Genomic DNA, 26,350 nt, shown 5'->3' on the forward strand with positions numbered 1-26,350 from the left:
AGGAGGAGGAGGAGCAGGAGGAGGAGGAGGGGGAGGAAGAGGATAAGTCCTTGTTGGAATATACTAACCATGCTGCATCCCCAGAAAGTACCAGCTTTGTGTCTCTCCATTGAGGGGGACAGTGAGAGTCACATGTGTATTCCCAGAGTCTCTTGCCACCTGTTAGGACGAGAACCAATGTGTAGGAATGGGTATCAGGAAGCAGGGTGAGATGGATGAGTTCAGTGCTGGGCAAGGAGTGAGCAAGGTAGGGGCTCAGGAGTGGGGAGGAGCAGGGTGTGGACCGCAGGGGTACAGGGTGAATGACTGAATGGAGAATGAGATCCAGAGGACAAGCAGGTGCCTGGAAGGGGACTAGATGTCACAGGAAGTGGGACCCTTGTAATACAGAAAGGCCTGAGCTCTGACTTCGGGCATTGACAGAGCTGTCCATCTCCACAGCGTTCCTTTTCAAACTCTTGATTCTTTCCTGGGTGGATCTCCTAAGTCCCACTAGGTTCACCCAGTTCTCTCACAGAGCTCCTGTCCCAGTCCTCTGACAGCCAGATTCACAGCCAAAGAGCCTGCCTTAGCCTTGAGGGTTCCCACTACGTTCAGGAACCCTCTCTGCACACCCTGGCAAAAGCATATCTTAGGAGTCTGCCTCCTTTGTTTGTTTGTTTGTTTGTTTGTTTGTTTGTTTGTTTGTTTGAGACAGGGTTTCTCTGTGTAGCCTTGTCTGACCTAGAACTCACTCTGTAAATCAAGCTGATCTCAAACTTGGAGATTTGCCTACCTCTGCCTCCCAAGTTCTGGTGTTAAAGGTGTGTGTCACCATTGCCCAGCCCAAGAGTCTCTCCCTTTATTTTATGAGTCCACTGTGGCTGTCTTCAGACACACCAGAAGAGGGCATGGGATCCCATTACAGATGGTTGTGAGCCACCATGTGGTTGCTGGGAACTGAACTCAGGACTTCTGGAAAAGCAGTCAGTACTCTTAACCACTGAGACATCTCTCCAGCTTCCGATTCTGCCCCTTTAAAAGTCCATCTCCTTGGAGAGGGCAGGTAGCAATGACAGGCAGATTTGACAGGGCCACTTGTGCCTGTCACTCTTCATTGTGTTTGTTCCTACTGGGACAAAAGAAGCAGAAAGGAGCAGGGCAGGGTGAATTTAAGGTGGCTTCCTACAGGGGCCTCTGGGTGGGGGAGCTGGAGGAGATGCACAGGGTCATTAGGCATACACAGGAACAAGACCCTCACCCCATCCAGAATTTGGGGTTGGGCTGGAACATCTGCTCTGAACCTGCTTTGCCATCTTCTTGTCCCCCGTCTTTCCATCAGTGATGCAGTCTGTCTCTGGTGTTACCTTGGGGTAGGCACCAGGTCTTATCTGCAGGGTCCTGACTGTGTAAGGAACACAGTGGCCTTGCAACAGATGTTGTCCAGGAAATGAGTGTGTCCCATCTTAACGAGGTTACCTTCTCCCTGGGGAGAGTGGTAATTCACCTACTCATTCATTCATTCATTCACTCCATCATTTACTCCTTGAACACAGGACAAAGCCCAGCTCCCCTCCCCACACTTGCCTATGAATACACCTAGCAGGATGCTCCTGGGTACCAGCTGAGTCCTTCCCTGGGGGCTGCAGATGTTTGGGATCCCAGAATCCAACCTTTTCCAGCTACAGAGTGCTCGATTCTGCCCACACTGGCTAGGCAAGCCTGGGCTTCAGTTCCCAACTCTGTGATGGGGCAGAAAGACTTACTTTCAGGACTCTGTAGGGTCCTCGGGCTAGTGAGGTGGCGCTGTCCCCACCAAGCTGCCCCTGCCTGACTTGCCTTCTTCCTTACCACCCTCACATTCCTTTGTCTCCTCTCTTTTCTTTCCTTCCTCGTGGAGACAGGATCACATTCACTAACTCAGGTGGCCTGGAACTCATGGCACTTCTTCTGCCTCAGCTGGGATTACAAGCATGAGCTTTGTTGTTGTTGTTGTTGTTGTTGTTGTTGTTGTTTCCTACAAGAAGCCTTACCTGATACTTTGCCCACAGTTGCTTCCTTCGATGCATGACAAAGAGGGGCTTCAGAGTGGATGGAGGATTTGAGTTAGGGGGTGGGATTGAAGGACTTTCCCATCATCCTTTGCCACTCCAGGGATCCACTTGTCCTACAGGTTCTCACCTTGTCCCAGAGTGCTGGGCTTTTGTCTGCAACATTCTCATCCACTCCCAAGGCTGAGCCAGTGGGGCATGTGGGCTCCTAATGCCCACTGCAAATGACCCCTGGGCTGTACCTGTCCAGAGGCCTTTGCCTCACTACCTGATTACATGGGCAAGCTTCCGTCAGGTTGAGCCTTGTTTTCTCCACCTATGAAATGGGCTGTTGTCCTGGTTGATGATGTCAGAAGCCTCATAGACACAGTGCTATCCCATAGGCCAGTGGGGCATGCTGGTTGGCTGGAGTGCACCATGGCAGGAGGGTGTGGGAGTCCAAGGCCACAGCACAGGGTGCACAGAAGCCCAGCACAGTGCAATTGGAGTTGGTGGAGATGCAAGGAGAGGTCCAAAGAGAGGAAGGAAGGGAGTGGGGCAGAGAACATATGGGGCAGGGATGTGGCTGCCCAGGCCTGGCTGGTGTGTGTGTGTGTGTGTGTGTGTGTGTGTGTGTGTGTGTGTGTGTGTCTTTTATAATCACCATACCTCTTTTTAGATGTGGAGACTAGGTAGCCTCTCTGGCCTCAGACATGACTTAGGAGAAGTAGAATTGGTGTGGGTCCTGTTCTCAGATTGCAGGACACACGGAAAGGAAGACACACTGGAAGCACTTTGCAGTTAGCTGGGAGGATTGAGTGGTGTAGGAGCCTTCTCCTGGCCCTTGCCTGGAAGTGTCAGAATGATGGAGGTGACCAGGTCTGCTGGATCAGAGGAACAGTGAGGTGCATCAAGGAAGGTGGTAGTGGCAAAGGCAATCATGAAGGCTGTCTGTCTGTCTGTCTGCTCTTACTGCCCTGGCCTTTCAGGGAGCACACTGAGGCTCCAGAGGAAGGAGCATGCATCCTGTGCTGGGTGTATCAAGCTGAAGAAGACTGTTGAATTTTGGGGACAATCTCCATCCTCAAGACAGGCTGATGTTGCTGGCAGGGCAGTAACGTGCTTAAGGCAAGCAGGGGGTCACCGGTGCCTGTGAAGGAGAGCATGCTGGACAAGGCAGTGCTACCACGCTGTGGAGCTTTGGCTGGTGCAGATGGTCCCAGCATGGGTGATGCACTCACTTGTGGACATGGTGATGATGTCTGTGCTGGTGTAGGTGATGGCAGTGCTGGCCTGAGGTTGCGGTGATGAGGGAGGAGGAAGGCTGGGTAATGTCTATGTTGAGAGGGAGCTAGTGCACTGATTAGGAGCAGTGGAGAATAGGGTGGCGTGAGAGGCGCTGATGGCTGGGTGGTGGTCATGGCTCTGTGATCTTCACTACTGCTACTGGCAAATCTGAGGCTGCTGCTGGTGGTGAGTGATGCCCCATCAATCATGATAGTTGTTGTGGATGGAAGTGATGGCGCTGCGGAGGGGTGTGTCGAAAACAAGATGGCAGTAATAATGGCAGCAATGCTTCTGTTGGCGATGGCATTGATCATCATGGGGTGATTGAAGGTCCTGGTGATGTGGTACTAACAATGGCAGAGTTATGGACTTGCTGTAAGAGGCATGCTGGCAATGTGGGGCTGGCCATGGAGGTGACAGCTGTTATATGATGGTGGTCACAGAGGGAGGCATGTCTCAGAACATGGTAGTGGCCATGAAAGGACTATCGGCAGTGACTATGGAGGTGGTATCATGACATGACAGTGGTTATGGAGGTGGGATGGTGTTGGTGATGAGGTGGTGGGTATAGAGGTGGGATCAGAGATGTGGTGACCATGTGGGGGGCGCAGGGGGCGGCATATAGGTAATGCAGTGGTGGTTGTGGAGGTGGTAGTGTTGCCATGGTGGCTATGGTGATGTGACAAGGGCTATGGAGATAGCAGTGATGGTGGTGGTAGCCATGGGGAGAGGGATGAGGACACAGTAGTGGCGATATAGTGGTAATCATAGAGGTGGTTTTGGTAACATGAAAGCAGTGGTAGAGGTGGTGGAGTATGCTGGGGTGGGGATGTCGCTGGTGGTAAACACTGACTGCAGATGCTATTGGCCTTTTTTTTCAATGTTTTGGTGATGGGTATAGGTATTGTGGGAGGGGACTGGCTCTGGGAAGATTTGCAGGCCCCCTATGGGCATTATCTCCCTTCTTCATGGCATAAGTTTGGAGTTAAGCCACAGTGACCATATGGACATGATAGGACAAGTAGGAAAGGAAGGTTTACACAAGGAAGTCTGGAAAGATGTCTTGTAGATGAGATTAGGTTGGCTAGGGTGGCTATGGGGTATGGTCATCTGGACCTAGGGGAATACCAGAAGTGCCCAGTGCCCAGATGTCATCAAAACGATAGGGTTTGAGGCCTGTGGCATCTGGACAGTAGCCTCTTGACTGACAGGAAGGTGACAGGCCAGTGGATGTGTCTGTAGGAGCCATAGACAAGAACCTAGGAGAGAGAGGGAGGCTCAGGTTGGGCATCAAGCACCTTTCTGAGCCAGATGCAGTCAGTAGGACCCTGTTCTCCAGGACAGGTCATTTTTGCCAGACCGTGAAGCCATTGTCCACTGTCCTCAGGTTCCCCACTCTGTTCCACGGACAGCCATGACTCATGTGCCCTGCCTGGGTAACCTGAGAGGAGCCACTAGGCATAGAGGGGACAGCCTGAGACCAGAAGCCCCAGTGCAGTGTCTGGCACTAAGTTGGAGAGAAGAAGAGACTGGCGTCTGGGCGGGGGAACAGGAGAAGCCCCAAAGGCCCTGCACAGATCTGAGGTGCAAAAAAGGGCTCGGATGGCCGCATCTTTATAGTCAAGGGCACCAGACTCCAGGTGTTTGGATCTCAGAAAGCCAGGCCAGGACTAGAGTCTCAGAAACAGCACAGGAAGGGTGCCAACTCAGCAGCAGGGTGGAATAGCCCCAAGGCTTGGCATAGTGGTCAGGCCCTCATGGGAAGAAAAGACAAAGCTTGCACATCTGAGTAGGTCTTCTGGAGGCAGCAGCAGCCATCTTGATGTGGAGTGAGAAGTCGGTAGATGGCTCTGGGAAATGGGCACACCTGATGGAGGAGGTGTGACTAAACAGGCTGGGACCTGGGATGGAGATGGATCAGGGGAGTTGATTTCTGGGGTGCAGATAGAGGCTGGCTCGTGAGGGATTCTCAAAGGCCCAGTTGAGAACCCCTCAACTGCAGAAGCTTCAGTCCCGCCCCTGCCCAGAGCCTAAGATCCCCCACTGGAGTGCACTGTGCCCACTCCTGGCTGTTTTATACCCTGTGGGTGGACACCCTATGAGTCATTCATACTGGGGTGTGAATTAGCCCATCAGATCCAAGGGGACCCCGACAGGCACAGTCCTATAATAGCACCTGCTCGTGGGCTGGCGGGAGGCATCACGATGCAGTAAGGGCCCTTGCTCAGTGGGTGGGTGGTGGGCTCCATGCACTCTCTGCATACCGTCCCCTCATGTTCCTCAAACACACAGGCCCTGAAAAATCTATCGTTCTCTGAACAAGTACAGGTTACTGCCTACCCACTGCCTAGCAGGTAGCTCAGCTCCGAATTAGATAGGGTCAGGAATCTCTATGGAGAGCAAGATCAGAAGCTGCGTGTGTGGCCAGCTGCAGGGATGTCCCCTCAGGGTCTTCCTAATTTGTTGGGTCCACCTCTTTTGGACACTACTGGAGGTGCCAGTAGGGGGGATGCTAGGCAGTCAGTTGGTAATGAATGTCTTTCTTGTTCCACTGTCCCTGGGACCTGGGGATAGGGCTGTGATTCCACTCTTGGAGCTGAGGGTGAAATGATGTAGGAGGCTGCAATGGGAATTGTGGCTGCTCCCAGGTTTAGGGAGAGCTACATAGAGCTAAAGTTCTTGGCTAGTGTGGCTGAGGTCTGGAAGGCTGGGGTCAGTCCCCAGTGGTCCTGTAATTCTGTGGGGAGCAATATGGCCTTGGATTTATGTGAGGATAGAGACCGGGAAGTTCTTCGGGCAGAGGATGGTTTAGGAGGTCATGTGGAGAGCGGGACTGAGGCTGCGCTGGGATGCAGAAGTCAGATGGTGGTGGTAGATCCCAGCAGGTCCCCTTGGAGGGCCAGGCCAACAGGAGGCAACCACCCTGACAGAAGCTGCTAGGGCAGGTGAACAGTTCAGGTGCAGGCGCTGGGGAGGCAGGGAATGGACACATTTCCCATGGACAGAGTTTAAGTGAGTGGTATCCACAGAGCCTTACTGGGCCTTTATCCTTCCTTCCTGCCTTACTTGCCTGGGGTCTGTATTGAATACCCTACCCTACAAATATGCTTGCTAGGCAGGGGATGACGGTGACCTGTCAGGACATGTGCCTGGGGTAGAGGAAGTTGAATCAGGCCAGGGAGTCATTAGAGGTAGAGCGATGGGACAGGGAATTGCCTCCAGGGCCATGTGTGGTGACATGTATATCATTGGGCATCACAGCAGGAGCCAAATAGAATTCCCATGATGGAGAAAAGTCAGTAGTGGCATAGAGAGAGATGGGCAGTATCCAGATCCACCCTGGGACCTGTCTGAGGGCTGCAGGCCTCCACCTACACAGGATGGGGCTCCTTCTTAGGATCCCTTCCTATTCTCTGTCCAGAAAGGTGTCACTGGTCCAGCTCCTTCCCTAGTTCTGGATCTGTTGCCAGGACATAGGGGTGGGGGAGCAGGTATGACTGTCCCAGATTCCTTAGTCCTGGTCCAGGATAGGGACCTGGGTGGATGACCCAGATCACGTTTCTGAGGCCCAGAGGACAGGTGGCAACAGCTTCCACTGTGGGAGCAGCAAGAGAGCGGAAAAAGGGATGCCTGCTGCATGTGCTGCAATTGATTCTCACAGCAGGGTGGCTTTCAGTCAGGCTTGGGGAAGAACTTCCAGATGTTAGAACTCAAATTTTTATGAAAGAGGGGAAGGGGGCTTTCTCTCACCTTCAACAGGTAGGGTGTCAAAAGTACAAGAGTCTACTGACTAGGGCAACGTCCACCCTTGTGCTGAAAGGCCTGTGGTCCAGGGCTTTGGGGGTAGCTCCTCCATGGCTTCTCAGACTGAGTTCTCCTCCTGGCTTGGGGCCCATCTGGATTCTGGGTTGCTGAAAGGGGCCTGATCAGATCTACTTTCAGCCAGGGTTCAGATGGGGACAGTTGGGGGGCAGCAGTGGAGAAAAGCTGGAATCTAGGCCCTGCTGCCATCTTGCTGTGTGGTCAGCCGCACCCCCACAGCTTCCTTTCAGCGTCTACAAAGCTGACCCGAGGCCGCGGCAGAGAATGGAAGATGAAACACACAGGTGCCTCAGAGCAGAGCGGAAGCTGGGGAGGGAGGTGAGGAGAGGACTTGTCCCTGGGCTGCACGTGGGGTGCCCACGGTACTCCTAACGCACGTGGCACTTGACTAGAGAGGTAGGCAGGCAGAGGCGGGCCCATATGGCAGTCTGGGCAACTTACAGAGGCTAGCTCTGCCCTCTTTCCATGCCAAGCCCGGCTGGCTGGCTGGCTGGGTCTCTGAGCCCACACAGGTAACTTCTCTGCCTCCCACAGCCTGGAACTGGACAGTCTAGCCCTGGTGACCCTCAGCTGGGTAAGGCGGCAGCCAGTCCTCCCCTGCCCCTGGGAGGCTAAGCTAATTGGTGCCAAAGCAGAGATCCTGGGCATCTCTGGCTCTCAGGCTGGCGGTCTCCCAGGTGGTGGCCAGCAGTGGTCAGCCTGGCGCCCAGTGGACCCGACAGGGTGTCTGGGAAGCTGCCAGGCTGCCAGCCTAGTTTCCCTCACCCTGCCTCAGGGTGCTGCCCTCTGAAGTCTTCCCAGCAACCGTCAGGCAGGTATGATAGCTGAGATCCCAGTGTCTTGTTCTAAAGAGCCAGCCACATGGCCAAACAACGTGGTCAGGCCAGCAGCAGCATGCTGGCCCAGCACACAGGGCTTTCTTGGAATGTGTGCATGCTGATGACATTTGTTAGTCTGTGCTGGCCTTCTGTGTCTGGTCTGTCGTCTGTGGCGTGAGACTGTTCCTTTGCCACTCCTAACCTTGAGAGAGGGTACCGTGAAAGCCGGGACGCCATGGCTCCTGACCTGAAGGGTGGGCCTTGGGGGGGGGGGTAGAGGTAGCCAGAGGCATGCCTGGCACACAAGTGTGATCTTTGAAAACTTCTAGGGATGGTGCAGAATCTGGGGTACTGTTCAGAGCGAGGGGCTTTGGGGGAAGCCCACATTTCCTTTCCTGTTCTCTTTGTATCCTAGGTCCCTCCCAATAGGATCTGAAGTCTTCTCTAGTGGGGGTAATATATGTTTGTCCTGGGCTATAACCAGGAGCACATAGTGCTGGCTGTGCAGGGTAACAGGCTGGTACTTGAGTAGTGGTTGTCTCGGTTCCCTGGAGTTGATATGGCGGCTGCCCTTTGGGGACTGGCAAAATGCTGATGGGACAGGGTCTCAAGGTTCAGAAGCTTTCCTGAGGGCAAAACTTCTGCACTGGAGGACCTTTCCTTTTCCTCTATCTACTCTGTATTCTTGCTCTCGCTGTGGAAAAAGAGGGCCCTCAGGTAGAACCTTGGGCCTCAAATCCTGGCATTCATGGGCTGGGAGCCTTGTAGTTTGGCGTGCACTGCATCTCAGAGTGAGCTAACCAGCATAGGGGATGGAGAGGAACCCACAAAGCCCAGAGCAGCGCTGCAACCCCTAGGCTAGCCCGTAACCTGTCAGGCTTCTCTGGAGTAATTCTTTCTGAGGAGCAGAGGGACCGAGAGGGAGATGCAGATGCTGTGAGTCCTATCTCCCTGGGCCTGACTCACTGCGTTGTTGAGAAGAGGGGGAAGGAAGAAAGGAGTCACTGGGAATTAAGGGAAGGCTTAGACTCCTGACAGCTGAGGCTGCTGTTGGCTGCCAGCATGCATTCCAGTCAGGCACTGAGTTGTGCAGTGCTGCACTGTGTTGGGGGTCCCTCCCCTCTTTAGAGACAAGGAAACTGAGGCAAGGGGGTTAATTAACTGTGCTCCTGCAGGTAGGATGCAGCAGAGGTGCTGTGGAAATCCAGGTATATGGCTAGTCTTTTTGTTCTTAGTATATATGTGCAGTCAGGGCGATGTGTTGGTCAAGGCTGTGCACAGGGAAGTTGTCCAATGCCACCAGGGAAAGCAACCAGACAAAGAAAACCCACTGCAGGTGTAGATAGGCAGGCCCATTCCTGTCTATGGATTTTATAGTCTTTGCTGGCACTGTGGAGGGGGCCTGGAAAAGGCCTCAGGCCATCGTTCCGACTAGGAATGGAAGCTACAGCCTAAAGGCTTCCTGGGTACACAGAGAGGACATCTGGCTGGCCTCCAAAGCCTTGGGCTGGGAAAGGGTAAAGCCTTTCTGGCCTTGGGTTCAAGAGACCACTCCCACCTGCGACTCTTGTTAGCCCAAATCCTGGGGGGTGCTTCTAGGACTGAGTTCCAAAAAGGTGGCCCCTGGCACTTCCTGTAGGGCAAGCTCAACCCCAGGCCCAGAGGGTGAAAGATGGAAGCTGGCAACTTTCTGTTTAGAGAACTGCCTGGTAGGCCCCAGGGGAGGTAGAAAAAGGAGGAGGGGGTGTTTGCTGGAATCCTTCAGATCCTGGTACACCCAGAACATAGCTAACTAGCACTTTGCTTAACTGAAATGGGGCCAGCGGAGGCCTGGAGGCAGCAGGAGGGGCCAGGGTCAGCGCGCAGAGGGAAGTTTCCAGCAGCTGGCCAGCTCCCTGCAGGGAGGGCTGTGCTAGTCCCGGACTTGGAGCCGCAGATACCCTGGCGGCCGGTCCTGGAGGATGCAGCCGCGCGGCCGCGCGGGATGGAGCCATCCCAAGGTCACCAGCTCCGAGGAACCCCGGGCTGTGAGGCTGGGGTACTCCGGGGCGGCCCCTCGCGCGCCCCCGCGCCAGGGCCTCGGGCTCGCGCGGGCTCGCGGCCGGGCAAGCTGGCGGGCGGGGCGGCCGGGCCCCGGGCCAGCTCCCGCCTCCCTCCCGCCGCTCCCGCGGCTCGCGCTCCCGCGGGCCGCGCTCCGCGTCTCCAGCGCGCGGCGGGCGGTGCAGAGCGCGNCCATGGGCGCCGGGGCGGCGGGTCCTGGCGGCGGGGCGGTCGCGCGGCGGGCGCAGGTGCGGGCCGGGCCGGGCCGGGCGGGCGCGGGGCCCGCGCGCCGCCGCTGACGCTGTCTCCCGTCCCGCCGCCCGCAGACCCTCCTCCTCCGCCCCCCCGCAGCTCGGGCCCTGGTCGTGGCGCGGCTGCCGCACGGTGCCCCTCGATGCCCTCCGGACGCGCTGCCTGTGTGACCGGCTCTCCACCTTCGCCATCTTAGCCCAGCTCAGCGCCGACGCGGTGAGACCCGGGCGGCGGGGGGCTTGGGGCGCGGGATGCGGGCGGGGACATGAGCGCGGGGGGCGGGAGGCGCAGGGCCAGGCCCGGCTCCCCACAGGGGTCTCAGCGCCTGGCAGCCACAGTGTCCCGTTGAAGTCCTGGAGATGGTGAGTGGGAGCCTGGTGGGTGGCAGTGTGGAGTTTAGAGACCCTCAGGAAGTGACTGTCAGGTGGGTCCTGCCTGTCTCCACTCTCCTTGGAGGCCTAGGGCCTTGGAGACCTTACAGCTGGGGCTGGGAGGCGGGCCTGTGGACCCCTTCACTTAGCTTGCAGAGAACCGAGAAGAGGAGCTCCTTCGCACAGCGCTTCTGCCTGCCCCCGCCCCAGTGAAGCCTGAGCTGCGGAGGTGGCTGTGTCCCCAGGCAGGGTTCTGGGGGTGGCTGAGGCTGCTGGGCCTGGCCCAAGTCCCTAGACAGGCCCCATGGTCTCAGGGGCCTCCTTTTTTTGTTCCTGTGATTCTTGTGGGGGCTGCTGGTTTCTATGGTGACAGCATCTCAGGCCAGCTTTCTGCCTGGGGCTCTGGGTGCTGGCCCAACCCTCTAGACTGGTGGGCTTTCCTGCCCCTACAGCCTCAAGAAGGCCAGGAGAGTGGGGGTAGGGACTGGAGCTGCAGAGTTCTTGGGCCAGACTGGCCCAGGAAGGGAAAGAGACAGGGTCTGAGACCTGGCACCCGGCCCAGCCCAGCACTCTTGTGGAAGAGGCCCCAGGGTTGGAATGAAGGACTCTGGGGAGAGGACTTGGCTCTCCTGGATGTGGGCAGACAGATCTTGGCTCTCTGAGAGCCCAAACTCCATGTAGATGCTTGGCCACCCTCTTATTCTCTGAAAGTAAGGAGGACATATTATGTCAGCTGGGGTCTTATGGACACTCAGAACCAGGAGGACCTCAGTAGCTGCTACCAAACTCTTTGATACCAAACTCTTTGATAATCATGGAATCTGAGGCCAAGAAGGGCCAGTTCCAGGTCCCATGGGGAGTCTGGGTCCCATGTGCCTTCCAACTGGGCAGATCCTTCAGCAGGACTGCCTATATTGGAAGGTCTGTGGGCAAGACAAGGGCAATGGCTGGGGCCACCCTAGAAACTCCGTGCAAGAGGTGGCTTCTATATAGATGGCTATTGCATGCTCCAGGACTTCTAGAGGCTGACCTGGGCAGCATAGGTCTAGCCTGGGCTCCTAGGTTGCTGTGCCTCAGGACATGAAAGTAGGACCAGAACAGGGAGAACTGCAGAGGCCATATCCCTACTTCCTTTGTTCCAGCCCAGGATTGGGCTGTAGGAGATCGGAGTTGAAGACTGGGAAAAAAAACGGGCTTGCTTCTTACACACCGCACTATCCTGGATCGGCCTTCTGTCTGTTCGAGTCTCAGTTTCCCTTGTAAAAAGGAGGGGGTCCTTTGTCCTTAGGGAGGAGCACTACTGTTGTGAGCTGGACCCCTGGAGCAGCCATAGCTGGTGTGACGCCCCTGATGCTGGGAGGGAGCAGAGGGTTTGGGTGTGGAGCCTTCACAGGTAGACCTGACCATGATAAGTGCCCAGGACAGGGAGAATGAGGTCACCCTGACGGGGAGGAGCAGATGGACTGTCCCCAGCTCTGCTTTGTGTGGCATGGATGCTCTGGGGGCTTCTGCTTATCAGGTCAGTGGTCACAAAACAGTGTCTCTGCAGGGCGTCCTTTCAGATCTCCCAGTCTCTTGTAGCCCAAACCAGGCAGCAGAAGCTGAGTTCAGAGCCAGGTGGTACCTCCTGGAGCCTTTTCCCTTACTTGTGTGATGCGATAGCAACCTGCCCTCCTAACTGCAGGACTCCCTGGAAAGCAGTCTGTGTTCAGTGCTGGGGCTCAAGAAGGGAGTGGGGGTGGGCAGACGACTATTGTGGGTGTGGCTTCTGTTTACCTCCCACCAGGTCTCCTTTTGGTCTTTCTTTCCTTTCTACCTACCCCTCCTACATCACCCATATTGGCTACAGTAGGGGTGAGACCCTACTTAAGATGCTGGAAGGGAGGGACCAGAAAGTGCTCCTGCTAAGGTCTTCCTGACCTTTAGCTAGCTTACTTGGCCCAAGCTGACATTTGAACGCTCAGGGCTGGGGGCTTAGGCAGAACCTGATGGTGCCCTGTAGGGAGATTGGGAGACCTGGAAGCAGGCAGGATCCTCTTTCCCCCAAAGCAGCATCTAGAAGGAGTTTGTAAAGAGGAGGTTTGGAGTGAGGTCCTGGGGGGTGCACAGGAGTTAACTAGCCTAGCTAGGGGTAGGGGGTGGCAGCTATTCCATTTAGGTGAGAAAGGCACAGGGCTGCCAGGGATGTGAGAGATGTGAGAGAGACATGGAGCACAGGACAGGAGAGACAAAGTAGACAGGGTTTGAGGGAGGGCTTAGCTTCATACCAAGGGAAGGGAAGACAGGAGAGACAGGGCGGAGAACAGCAGGGGAGATGAGACCCTGGCAGGAATAAACAAGCAAAGGACAACCTGTCCGGCTGCAGAGCGGTGGCCAAAGCTGAGATAGGTGGCTGCAGAGAGAGACAGGTGTTCCTCTCCCTGGTCAACAGCAAGACTATCTGAACCAGGTAGTTGGAAGGTGCCTCAGCCTGGGCAGAGACAACATACCAGACACAGTGGCTCAGGGGACTCTTATCTAAAGGGCCTGAGGTGGAGGTAGAGTGTGTGGCACTCAAAGCCAGGGTTGCAAACTGGTCAAGGCATGCCATGAGGGAGACAGACCTAGGAGCCGGGAGCTGGCTGGGAGCCAGGGTGTGGGCGCAGATGCTGCTGGGCTGCGGCTGTGGGAGGTGAGTAACTGCTCTGAGTCACACCTGTGAGTGGGGTGCACCACCTGCCTGAGCTTTGTGGATGGACTAGGCAGTGTGTTTATGGTGCCCTACACAGCCTGGCCGTAGTAAACAGAATGTGAGGCCAGCTGTTGGTGTCGTTGCTTCTGGGACATGCCTCAGACTTAGCTGGTAGGGGACCAGGCCCTAGTCCTGTGTGTAAGTAACCAGGATTGGTACTAACATTTAACCTGACTCAGGGCTGAGTATGTCACCAGGATCAGGGCTCAGCATGTGACCAGAATGAGGGCAGGTATGTGAGCAGGGTCAGGTCCAGGTATGGCAGGGTCAGGTAACAGAGTGTAACCAGGGTTACACTCAAGAGTATGATCAGGGACAGGGTTCAAAGCATAACTGGGGTTGGTCAGGGTTCAGAGTATAACCAGGATCAGGGCTCAGTGTGTGAATAGGTTCAAGGTTCAGAGTATAACCAGGATCAGGGCTCAGTGTGTGAATAGGGGCAGGGTTCAGAGTATAACCGGGATCAGGGCTCAGTGTGTGACCAGGATTGTGGCTCAACCTGTGACCTGAATCAGGGTTTAGTGTGTATGTACAGGGTCAGAGTTCAACTTGTGACCAGAGTCAGGACTCAATATGTGACTATGTCCAGAGCTCAGCCTATGACAAGGATCAAAGCTCGATGTTTACCTGATATCAGTATTCAGAATATTCACCAGATCAAGAATCAGAGTGGAAATAGGACTGGGATCAAGACTCAGTATGTGTTATTGGTGAGGGGCAATGGGGAAATTTGTACTGTTATTATGTATCTTAGTCTCTGAGGTGGGGTACTTTGTGGGTATTTCAGAGCTGTAGATAACAGTGAGACAGGAACAGGAGGAAGCTGGCATTGCGGGGTGGAAGCTGCTCTTTAGGAGGCGAGGTGTGGAGACCATGTGGAGACTCAGGAGTTTGCAGGGTGCAAAGTGACAGCAACCGTGTAACGTGCAACTGAGACACGCCATTGGTGAGTCACCCAGAGCACTTGAGGGAAAGCGACAGGCAGAGAACCTGAGGCTGGTTCAGACGGAGTGTTCTTAGGGTCTCTAGAAGGTGGTGACACCTCAGCTAAGAGAAGAGCCAGGCACATGAAGGTCAGAAGGACAGTGATGGGCGATGGGAACAGTCTGTGCAAAGGCCCTCGGGCATGCCGAGCTTGGCACTAAAGCTGATGTCCCACAGTGGGCCAACCTGGTCCTGTCTTTTCTCTAGGATCTAGGGTCTGTTTCTTGTCCTTGGGGTCTCCAGTCTGACCCTCCTAATAAGACCTGGCATTCTCTTGACACTCCTGCTTCACAGATTGCTGCTGCCCCCCTCCCCACAGAATCCAGAGCTGAGGCTTTCATGAATGCTAGTTGGGAGAAGCAAGCAGGCTAGGGGTGTCTGGTGGCTGCCAGGCCTAATGAGGGCAGACAAGGCAGATGGCCGTAGAGGTCGAAAGTGGAGTCAGTCATGGCATGGGTGTGAGCTACTTGCTCAATTGACTGTGACCTGCCCAGAGCTTTGGAATATTTGCTGACCACACCCCCTACCTGTTCCTGTCACCTGGCCTCCCCTCACCTGGGACCCAGGTTCTTCATTGGTAAAGGAAAGTGTAATAAGACTGTGATCCTAGAGGGCTCATACCCGGGGAAAGACGTCCAATGTTTCAGTGTAGTGGATGTAGTGATAGCTCCACTTGCCATTATGGCTAGAGACTTTTGAGGTTGCAGAGACACAGGGCTGGTCACTCAGGTCTTCTTCAAGGCCCAGGGGCTCCTGCAGCAGAAGTTCAGTCTCTTTCCAGAGTAGGTTTGGCTGGAGCATAGGTGCCCAGCAGGCATAAAGAATAGGCTTGGTGTTAGAACCAGAGCAGAAGTCTTCCTGCTTGCACCAGGGGTATATATATCTGTATGTGTATCAGGTAGGTGGGTGTCTGGGTGTGTTAAGCATATTGTCTGTGTCACCCTGAGGGTTTTTCCTCAGCAAGAGACATAAACTGCCCAGCAGAGAAAGACAGAGGACTGGGGTGGAAGGGCACAAGACCCCTGGGGCTACATGGGGCCTGGGCCAGACCTCTGTTGGTTTGCCATGGGTCATATCTCATGGGTAGAGCCCAGTTAGGCCTCCTCAGGCCTCTTTTCATTTGGAAGAGGGAAAAGAAGGGGGCATGAGGAGCTGGGGTGGTGGTGCAGAGGTTCCTCTCCTACTCCCATGACTTATGGCCTGGGGCACCACATGGCTTATTGTATGAGCCATGGTCTGTGTCATTATTTGCAATGAACATTCCCTTGTGTGAGCAGGGCCAGCCTGCTGTTTCTAGGCTGTACTGAGCATGTGGTAGAAAGTGGTGGGACCTATGGGCCCTTCCCCTGCACTGGAGTAAGCTATATCAGAAGGGCCAAGGCCCTAGTTTTGTGGAGTTGGAAAGTGAGTTTTGGGCAGAGCAAACAGGAGCAAAGACTCTAAGATGGAAACAAGGCGGCCCAGTGGCCTTTGCATGGGATTGGGAGTACTGAACCAAGCAGGCAGGGGACAATCAGGATATGGAGGTGAATCAAGGTACCCCATGAGAGCAGGGGGAAGGCAAAAAGAGGAGCTTTGGCGGGGCAATGAGAAATGGAACTGGGGGGGGAAGAACGTTGGGGTGGATGTCCATGGAGTTATGGGTGTTGGCTGGCTGCCCATTTAGATATAGTGGGAGCTGGGGACGGACACCATCCTGGGCCCTGGCAGTGCAGAGCCACAGAGCTGACTGTGGGCGCAAGGCTGAGTCTATGCCTCCCTCACCTTACCTGCGATGTGGGGTGCACCCTCCCGGAGTTGAGGGGCTGTGGCATGAAGGAGGTGAGGACTATTGCCAGGTGTGGCCTGTGACTGTCATTATACTTGTGAGGGTTTTTCCTCAGCAAGAGACATAAACTGCCCAGCAGAGAAAGACAGAGGACTGGGGTGGAAGGGCACAAGACCCCTGGGGCTACATGGGGCCTGGGCCAGACCTCTGTTGGTTTGCCATGGGTCATATCTCACTCCTTGTCTCCCCTGCTCCCCAGACCATGGATAAGGTGACCGTGCCCTCTGTGACGCTCATCGTGGGCTGTGGCGTGTCTTCCCTCACCCTGCTCATGCTGGTCATCATCTACGTGTCTGTGTGGAGGTAGGTGCCCCCTCCAGAAGCCAGAGATCCAGTCTTCCTTCCCTCCCTCCCTCCCTCCCTCTCCCTTGTACCATCTACTCTGGACCAGCTAACCCTTCGTCCCATGCTACATCTGTTTCCATTCCAGGTTCCTGATTTTCTGGGCCACTCAGGGACCACAGAGGCAGAATGGGGTGGGGTGGAGGGCATGTTGAATATACAGGTCCTTGTTCCTATTGTCACCTGACTACATTCCTTGATAGACACCTAGCTGGGCACATAGAACAGTTATCCTTTGCTTACTTGGGTTCCTGTGGCTACCCAGTATTTCTATGTACTCTCATACCTGGGCCTGCAAACTCCCTGGGGTCAGGATCCCAAGGCTACAAGGATCATCAGGACCCATGTCCACTTCAGGCCCTATCTGCCCCTGTGTAGGTTATAGGGTGGCACAGCCTGGCTAAACTCCAGGCAAGTGTGTATATAGGAGACTTGCATTGTGTGACTCCTCTTATGGCTAAGGCATTAGGAGCTCACTCAGGTCACAGGTGTGTCAGTGCACATGTGTATATGTAACCACAGGCATGAGCCACTAGGATGGCGTCCTTCCTGCTCACCAGCATCCAGTCCCACCCAGGTGTTTACACTGAGGTACATTCAAGGTCATTGTACACAGAGCTGTTCTAGGACTCCCCGTGCAGCCATGGCTGGCCCCTGTGACTGGCTATTCCAATTCTCTACCCCGTGTGATGGTAGCCAATAATCGAAACTGATGTGCCAGTCAGTGCCTGCAGGCAACAGCAAGAGATTGATGTGACTGGGGAGGAGGGCAGCTGATGCAGCCTCTAGCATCAGGTGCCCTCTGTGTTCTTCCCAGAGACAGAACATCCAGAATGCTTCCCATAGGGCTCCCTCTGCACAGCCTCTCAGGAGCTCAGAGGCTGGATTCAAGTCTGACCCAGACAGGAAGCAGCTTGGGGTTTAAAGAACCTTTCTCAGTGAGCGTTGCTGGCATCACTGTGCCCTGTGAGCTGCAGACAGGAACCATCCCCGATGGCCAGTTAGGGAGTGGGGGGGGGGGCAGATGAAATGATGATGGTGGTGATAATGGTGACCGTTGGTAGTGACGATGATGGTGATGTAGGTTGTGACGGTTATGGTAGACGTGATACTGGTGGTGCAGATGATGGTGGTAAGGATTGGGGTGGTGATGGTGGTAGTGGTGGTAGTGATGGAATTCGTAATGACAGTAGCGATGGTGGTGATGGTGGTGACAGGCAGTAATTTCAGGGAGGAAATGGAACTCTGGTTCTTAGGCAGGCCACATGACCGTGGTCCCTGTGAGGTGCTGACCTCAGGCCCTGGCCCCTCTCACAGGTACATTCGCTCAGAGCGGTCCGTTATCCTCATCAACTTTTGCCTGTCCATCATCTCCTCTAATGCTCTCATCCTCATCGGGCAGACCCAGACCCGCAACAAGGTAGGCAGCCTCCTGCCCTGCCCTGCCCTGCCCTGCCCTGCCCTGCCCTGCCCTGCCCTGCCCTGCCCTGCCCCGCCCTGCCTTGAGCTGGGCAGCTCAGTGTGAAGGCTCTCCATGTGCCTTTCCTAGGACCCCTTCCTCACTCCTACCCTGTGACCGCCATCTCCTGTCTTGACAAATATGACCCAGGGGCTAAGCTTTGAGGGAGGGGGGTCTTCACGTGCCACCCTAATGTGTTGGAGACAGAGAGAAGGTCTAGCACCAGACACTGCTGTGTGCCATGGTAGAAAATCACAGTTGCCTGTGACTTGTCGTGGATCTTGGGGTGTGACTCCCCCTGACCGCTGAGCTTCAGGGATAGACCTGACTGGAGTTTCTCAGTGGGCTCCTGGGCCCAGTTTGCTGGGAGCTGGGGGTGGGAGGGATCCACCAGTGGGCCATCTCAGGGTGAGGACCAGGTTGCTTCCCACCCAGGAACTTGGCTGGTCTCAGAGTCATCGGGAGCTAGGTTTTCCCCATCTGTTGCCACATGTACGTAGGGGCTGGGTGAGAGCCCTCGAGCGCCTGCCCAGTCCCCTTGGCCCCTGCCCACCCAGGTTGTGTGCACGCTGGTGGCTGCCTTCTTGCACTTCTTCTTCCTGTCCTCATTCTGCTGGGTGCTCACCGAGGCCTGGCAATCCTACATGGCCGTCACCGGCCGCCTCCGGAGCCGGCTCGTCCGCAAACGCTTTCTCTGCCTGGGCTGGGGTGAGCAGGGGAAGCTGGGGTTGGGATGTGAGGGTGGACTGTGGTCTGGGGTTAGTGACCAGGAGTGAGGGCACATGGTTGGAGAGACGGTATACAGTGGGCTGGGGTAGGCAAAGCATCAGGGGGGTGGGTAGCCTGGATGAGATGATTGATGGACTATCTCTGTTCTTGGCATTTTTGTCCCGGCCCTTGCTTGTTTCTGCCTCTTCTAGAGTCTCCATTGGCCATTCTGGCTTCTCCCTTTGAGCTTCCATTCCTTTATAAAGTTGCCAGAAAATGCAGCCCAACCGGTCCCATGGGCATTCAGATGACAATGACAGTATACTGTACCTTTCATAGTACTTGGGACGCATGCTCTTTCTATGAGATTGAGTGGTAGCAGGCCGAGTCTGGCCCCCTGATCTGCAGTCCTGCACCATCCCACCCCTGTCCACCTGTTTCCTGTAGTACTGCCCTCATTTGGGGCTTCCCTCATGCAGCTTGTCCCTCAGCTCACATGGAAAGGGGATGGCGGGACTGTTCCCCGTTCTTCTGCTCCTCTTCTAGGGCTCCCTGCACTGGTGGTGGCCATTTCTGTGGGATTCACCAAGGCCAAGGGCTACAGCACCATGAACTAGTAAGTTGGGCGGGCGGGGGTGGGATGGCGTTCTGCAGACCTAGGACACACCCAGTCTTGCTGGAGTTGTATCAGCCAGGCTGAGGAGGGTGGGACATGGGGAAGCTTTCTCACTCCTAAGCACTCAGGTCCTGTCCAGCCTGGTCAGGGAGATGAGAAGAATGCCCAGGGTCTTCAGAGCCTCCTGCTTCCTCAGTGGGTGACCTTGGTGGCCATGAGCCCCTATGGTTGTCCTTTCCATGTGTGAAGTGTTGAGGAAAACCCCTGAGAACAGCAGATGCATGATACGGTGAACATGATAAGGGTCAGTCAGTTTCACAGATGAAGCCTCTGGGACCACAACAGCTGATCTAAAGCAGAGTGGGCTCCGCGGGTAGAGTAGGATCCCAGGCTCAGGATAGAGCTAGAAAGGGGAACAGAGACCTGCAGGGTTGGCTGGCTCACACTAGTGGGGAGCTGGGTGGCTAAAACCATCCGCGGGTGGGTCAGAGCAAACCTGACTTACTCGGAAGCTCTCAGGAGGTGGGTGGCAGGGCTCTGGCGCCATGCCGAAGACACCAGTGGCATTCTGAAGAATGAAGAGGAGTGTGTTTAGCAGCATTGGCTAGAGTGCCCAGGCCAGAGCTGGGAACAGGTCTGTGGCATTCGGAGGATCCTCTCTGGCAGTGATTCTCAACCAGAGGGTCTCAGCCCCCATAGGGGTCACATATCAGATACCCCGCATATCAGATATCTGCATTACAATTCATCACACTAGCAAAATTATAGTTATGAAGCAGCAACAAAGTAATTTTGTGGCTGGGGTCACCGTAACATGAGGAACTGTATTAAAGGGCCGCAGCATCGGAAAGATTGAGAAGCACCGCTCTAGGGTTTGATCTGCTGGTATCATGGATGGTGTTCAGGGGCTTTGGAGAGCTAGGGACCTAGGACAGGAACCTAATGTCATTCAGGGTCTGCCAGAGACTCTGAGAGAAGAGCCAAAAGTGGCCCCACTCACAGAGGGCAGAGGGGAGCCCCAGGGCTTCTGCCTTGCTCTGGGCCATACCTCCATTTGTAAGTGGAGGTAGCAGTCTGCAAAGGGACTCCTGAGGATCCAAACCAAAAAAAAAAAAAAAGTGTGTGCAAATTTCCCTATTTCTGTCATGGCTGCTGGGCTCATACACTTCTCCCTGACACACTTGTTGCCTGCTCTCTCTTGGGCATGGTGCTGCTGGTTTCTGACAGCTTGTTTCTTCCCCAGTTGCTGGCTCTCCCTGGAGGGGGGACTTCTGTATGCCTTCGTGGGACCTGCGGCTGCAGTTGTGCTGGTACTGACCCACCCCCACCCCTCCCCTACGTCCTGGGCTGGACCCCTGGGTCCTTACCTGTCCCTTAAGGTGGCCTGTGGGGATCTCTGGTTACCAGCAGTGGCAGCTCTGCCACCCTGCCCCAGTCACTCAGTGTGGTACCCTGTCATCCTCTTATCTCCATGAGCATGGTTTGCCTGGGTATTGGGCATTGAATACGTACCTGCCGGGAGGTCTTTGTGAGTTTGATGAGTAACAGGGAGGTGGGGACAGACAGACAGATGGATAGCTGAAGCTACAGGGATTGAGTAGACTTGGCTCAGGTCATGCATGTTCACCACAACTGTCAGCAAGCACCCAGGGTGCCAAGAGCTGAGGCTGCTTGCTTCCTGGTGTCAGAGGGACCTTGCTTTTTCCTGGTTCTTCAGTTGGCATGCCCATTTGGAGAGGAGGCCAGAACTCTAGCTAGGGGCTGGCCCAGAGCCAGGACTGGCCTAGCTCAGCATGGGAGTAGATGCTCTCTCTCTCTCTTTAGTCTTTGTCACCTCCTGGCTTAGCCTCTCTGTGGGGGAGAGGTGGTCAGAGAGCTTGGCTCAAGTCAGTGTGGTAGACAGGTGGCCCAGGAGTGACTGACCCTGCAGAGTGTGAGACTCGAGTCTGGGGTGAGTGTGTAGGTGGGGAGAGACAGTTGGGTGGCTGCCAGAATCCTTGCTTCTTATTCCTCAAAGGCATCAGATGGAAGGACAGGTGGCTATAACTGGTCAGTGCCTCTGAGGGTAGCTGCGGGGTCAGAACAGGTGTCATTTAAGAACAGGCTCCAGGGGCGGCATCATAGGATCCTGTACCCTGACCACTCATCCTATGACAGCCAAGCAGAGACTATTGCAGGAGGGGAGGCAGTCCTAGAATACCTGCAACCCAGCCGTATGGTCAGCAGGCTATGAGGCAGGGCTACACCAGGAAGCAAGGCCCTGCACATGAAATCCTGACTGTGAAGAGTCATGGAAACTGTCAGCCCCTGAGCCTCTGGGCATGGTCTCTGGCACAAGAGTATCTCCCCACCTTGGCCTTTGCCCCTTAGGGCCAGGTCAAGGCCTTGGGGTCCTGGCAACCTTTCTACAAAAAGGTAATTACCTAGAGGCCTTCAGGAATTCTCTCAAAGTGGGGATGAGAAGAAAGATTTGAGCAACACCTTATCCCTTATTCTATACCTTGGCAGAGATAATCAAAGATAGGCAAGGTGCCAGTGTCCCAGGGTATGGAGGCTCTGACAGTGAACTTAAGACTGATTCTTATCTTGGGCAGTAAATCAGGTAGTAGCTTGGAAGATACATCTGACACCCTAAGAAGCACTCAGGAGGCACCCAGTGAATATTGTTAATGGGGCTGAGGATCAGTGGGATCGGAGGCGATCAAGAACAAGGGGTGCCCAGTATTAGCCAGTTGAAGCCATATGTGACCCTAGGACTCACCTGCAACTAGGAGCTTACCATCATCAGGGGCCAGGGGAGGGGTGTTGGTGGTGTGGGCACGTTGAGGTCAGGGCTCTGGGTGGACCCACCTGGCCAGCACTGGGGTCTGAATTGTAGGGGCACATGAGTAACCCTTAGAAGACTGTGGACATTCTGGGCATGGTCACTGCTGATCTAGGCACCCATGGGCTCTGGCCCACTCCTGCCTCTGCCCGGCAGGTGAACATGGTGATCGGGATCCTGGTGTTCAACAAGCTCGTGTCCAAGGACGGCATCACGGACAAGAAGCTGAAGGAGCGGGCAGGGTAGGCCCTGTGGCCCTGGCACCTTGCCCTTCTTGGCTGGAAAGACCCAGAGCCCACCCACCACTAAGTCCCCAATCCAGTCTGACAGTTCAGGTGTCCGGAACAGGCTGGGAAACTGGGGCATAGAATACAAAGGCTTTTTCTAGCCGGCTGGTCTCTTCTTTGCTCTGTGCCTCAGTTTCTCTAACTGACCTGTAACGAGGTGGGACCCTGCAGAGTCTCCAGAAACTGTAAGGCTCATTTCTCAAAGAGAGCACCCCCTACTGGGCTCAGGCTGGTGGGAGGGCACCCCAGGCCCAAGGCTGGGAGCGCCTCTTCCCTGTTCCCTGAATCCCACCTCAAGAGGCCTTGCCTATCTGGTGCCTTCATCACTGGAGGATAGCTAGGGACAGATGGGACAAGGCTCCTCCCACACTACTCAGGTACCTGCTCTGTGGGTTGTCCTGGGAGTGAGGGATGACATGGGGGTCACTGCTGCCTCGGCTCAGGGACATTCAAAGGGTTGCAGGAAACTGGGGTGGTAGCCTTGCCCTGCCCAGCGTTCTCCCTGTCCAGCCTTCCACATCCTGCAGCTGGTGTGCTGGTGTCTTTGTGGGGGTCCTCCCCCCGCCCCTCCCCCCTGTGCCTGTCTTGCTTGGTGTCTTTCTCTGTCTCTCACTGTCTTTCTTTTTCTGGTTCCTCCTTTTCTGCCCCGTGACTTCCCTGGGTGCCTGGTGGACTCTGGCCCTGGTTAGAGCTCTTGAGTGGGCTAGGGACCTGTCAGTGTGCTGAGAGTACCTCTATGGTAGAGAGCTTGGGCCTGAGCTTCTTGCCTCAGCCTGGCTGTCCATCCCAGAATAGTGGTTCAACATCAGAGTCTGAGACCCAGCTACCATGTGGGTTGAACTGTGGCTGAAGCTGTAGATGTGGAGGTCTCCTAGGACTCTCCAGCACTAGCCTGCTTGATTTGCTATCAGAGTAGCCACAGGGCAAGCTTCCATGTGTATCTCCCCTCCTATCAGAGTAAACAGGGGTTTAGGAGATGGGGGAAGCTGGGAGCTGGAGTCAGACCCCAGCTGTGGTTATCCTGGGCCAGTGCCTAGATGAGGGGGTGTGTTCCCGCTGTGTGCATGCACGCCCCCCTCACACACCCATGGGCATGCCTGGACAGGGCTGTGGTACAGCTCAGCCTGTTTATTTCTGCTCTCCTTGTGAGGGCAGCCCATATGATAACATCTGCTGTGCCTATGTGGGAAGAGGAAGGGTAGCAAAGCCTCCTTCAGATCTTGCTGCTCTCCACACTGAGATTAAGGCATGCTGTCTGTCAGTCAGCAGCTGCTGGCAGCCGGCAGCCCTGCCCATTTTACCCCCTGCCCTCGGCGGCTTGGGTCCCTTAGATGCCCGAGAACCTCGGGCTGCCATCTCTGCTCCTTGCCTCGCGTTTCCGAGGGAACCTGTTTGCTTTTGTTTCAGCCTTTGATTTCACTTGCAGTCAGCTGCCCGTGCCCCCTCTCGGGCGTGCCCTCACGTGTGCTGAATGCGGAGTCCTCTCTGCGGCCGAAGCCAACTCCGACGCCACCAGTAACGCCATGTTAGTGCCTTGCCGCCACCTTGGAGCAGCCCTGCGTGGGCTCTGCTCCCCCCTGACTCACATTTATTTGTTTTTATGTTTTTCTTTCACTTCTTTCATTTCTGCAGTCCCCTCTGGGTTTCCAAGGCGGCCCTGGCCTCTACCCACCCTCTCTGCCTGCGGGCTTGCCTTTCCCAATTCAAGACCTGCTTGCTATGCAGCAAAAAAAGATACTTGGGAGGCAAGGAGTGGGCCAGCTAAGGTAGCAGAATTGGACTGAGTCCAAGGTCAGTTGGGGTGGGCCTGCACTGCTTCCTGCTGTTTTCCGAGTCTCCACAACAATGCTGGCCCAGAGCTTAGCCACAGCCCCCTACCTCCATAGGACAAGTAGATAGAGGCTGGAGTCATGTGAGTGAGTCATATGAGTGTTTGGGGGGTATGAACCTGTTAGTGTTGCTCATGTGTAAGAGTGGTTGGATATGCATATGGTGTACATGTGCCAGTGTGCACAGGGATGATGCCTGTGTGTGGGAGTGGATATGTTTACAGTATGCAGCTATGCAGAGAGCTTCCCATATGTGAGAGTGACTGGATGTGTGGACAGTGTGCTGCACGTGGCAGTGAGAGTGACTGGTGTGTGCAGACATGAGGAAAAAAGTATGCAAGTGTGAAGTTGTAAGCAAGTGAATGAATGGAAAGTCGGTGTGAGTGTGTGTGTGTGTGTGTGTGCGGGGGCGGGGGTGTGTGCCTGCAAACGTGTAACTGGGCATGGGCAAGTGTGTATAGATGCATGTCTTATCCCCTATAGATATATGTGTTGTGTAGGAGCTCAGGAAGATATGGCCATGGGAACAAGGGTATGTTGACCCCTGACTTGGTGTGACAACTTAGCTGTGTTTTGAGTGGGTGGAGCTCAGCATAGAAGGTCCAACCGAAAGCTCATCTTGTTCAGGACATGCAATAACAATAGCACAGACCCCAAACACTAACCCTCTTGAGCAGACACTGGAACTCAGGACTCTTCGTAACTAAGGCTATTTGGGTAAGAAGATGTGTATGGTTTAGGACCCATCCAAGTAGCTTGACCTGCTCCCATGCTGGGCCCATGCTGCTGTGAGCCCCAGCGCCCGACTTTTGGATTGGCAGTCTTCAGACAAACTCAGCTCCAACCTGAGCCAATCAGCTGAGGGCCAGGATTCCAAAGGTCAGGCAGCAGCTAGAGGTGGTGACACCCAGGCCTCCCTGGAGATCCTCTGCCTTGGGGTATCCGAGTCTCTAGGGAACTTACGGCTCCTCTTCCTCCGGGCTTCTGGGGAAATGATTTGGAAACTGGTGGCCTGGGGGAAATAGAGAAATGGCAGAGCTGATTTTGTGGGAAGCCAAGGGGTCTCTGCCGCTGGGAAGATCTCTTCCTACACCAGACACGGGTGACAGGAGGCTTCAGGATCCCAGATCAAAGGGTGTCTGCTTTGAAGGAGAGGGGAGATGTTACTGGGCCCAGTGCTGTGGTAGGAACCAGTATAGAGCCGAGAATGTTCCTGCTGGTGATGGGAAGTAATTTACTAGGGGGCCAGCCTGCTTCTCTTCAGTTCCAGATTCAGGGACAGGTGAGCTCACAGCAGGGGTGGGGATCAGGATAGAGCTTCTGGCTGATGCAGCAAGGGAGAGGGAGGTGGAGTAGCTGGCTCTGTGCTGGGAGGCTCCACTCTCTCCTCCGCTTCAAAACTATGAGTGGGGTCAGTAGGGATCCAGAAACTGGGTCTTCCTGCCTCACATGGGGTTCCCTCTAAGAAGGGAATGAGAGTTGACTGGAAGTGGGGGCTATATGATGTACAGTTTAGGAGCCCATACTTCAGGGCATCGAGGGAAGGCTGGGGTCATCAGATTGATTCCTGACTGGGGCCTGAGTTGGGGAAGGTGAGCGGACAGAGATCTGAGCTAGTCCTGCGTACCCTGGCTACTGGCAGCTACTATGTTCACCAAGTGGTAATAGCTCTGGCTGCAGGCAAAATGATCCCTGGGGTCAACTTAGCATGACTTCAGAGGGCACAAAGGTAGGCCTGGAATAGGTGATGATAAAGGGCTGCTGTATGGCCTCTGAGGCAGTGAGGAGGTGGGGACCCCTGCCATGACTGCACTCTCCAGTTTGGTGGGAGTTTGGAGGACCCTCTGCCTAACTGGGCCCTCAGATCCTCTAGCCTTTCCCATCAGCCCCACTGCCCTAGACCCCACTCTGTGTCCAGTCCCCTTCTCCTATCTGCTCCTTTGAGGGGACAGCAAGATGATTCCCCCCACCCCAAGAGAAGAGGGAGAAGTGATCCCGATGTCACCCCTGGCTACAGACAGGCCATAGTGGCTCCTGGAACCACAAGAGTGCTGGGGCTGGGGCCAAGGCACAGTTCTCAAGCACTTACCTGTCCCGCGGCCTTGAGGCAGCACCATTGTCCTCACCTGAGCTCCGTGGTAGG

General features: G+C 55.2%; 1 protein-coding gene across 3 annotated transcripts in view; it reads left to right on the plus strand.

Moving 5' to 3' along the window:
• Adgrb1 (adhesion G protein-coupled receptor B1) overlaps positions 1 to 26,350 on the plus strand; it is a 72,432-nt gene that overhangs the window by 36,564 nt on the left and 9,518 nt on the right. For all 3 annotated transcript variants that reach the window (XM_029470029.1, XM_029470031.1, XM_029470030.1), the window contains exons 18-24: positions 10,303 to 10,444; positions 16,342 to 16,445; positions 17,802 to 17,904; positions 18,501 to 18,651; positions 19,198 to 19,267; positions 20,511 to 20,577; positions 22,248 to 22,333. In XM_029470029.1, coding sequence (XP_029325889.1) covers positions 10,303 to 10,444; positions 16,342 to 16,445; positions 17,802 to 17,904; positions 18,501 to 18,651; positions 19,198 to 19,267; positions 20,511 to 20,577; positions 22,248 to 22,333 — 723 coding nt within the window. The remainder of the gene's footprint in view (positions 1 to 10,302; positions 10,445 to 16,341; positions 16,446 to 17,801; positions 17,905 to 18,500; positions 18,652 to 19,197; positions 19,268 to 20,510; positions 20,578 to 22,247; positions 22,334 to 26,350) is intronic.

The sequence above is a fragment of the Mus caroli genome, chromosome 15 (genome assembly GCF_900094665.2).
Source record: "Mus caroli chromosome 15, CAROLI_EIJ_v1.1, whole genome shotgun sequence".
In the NCBI taxonomy this organism is placed as follows: domain Eukaryota; kingdom Metazoa; phylum Chordata; class Mammalia; order Rodentia; family Muridae; genus Mus; species Mus caroli.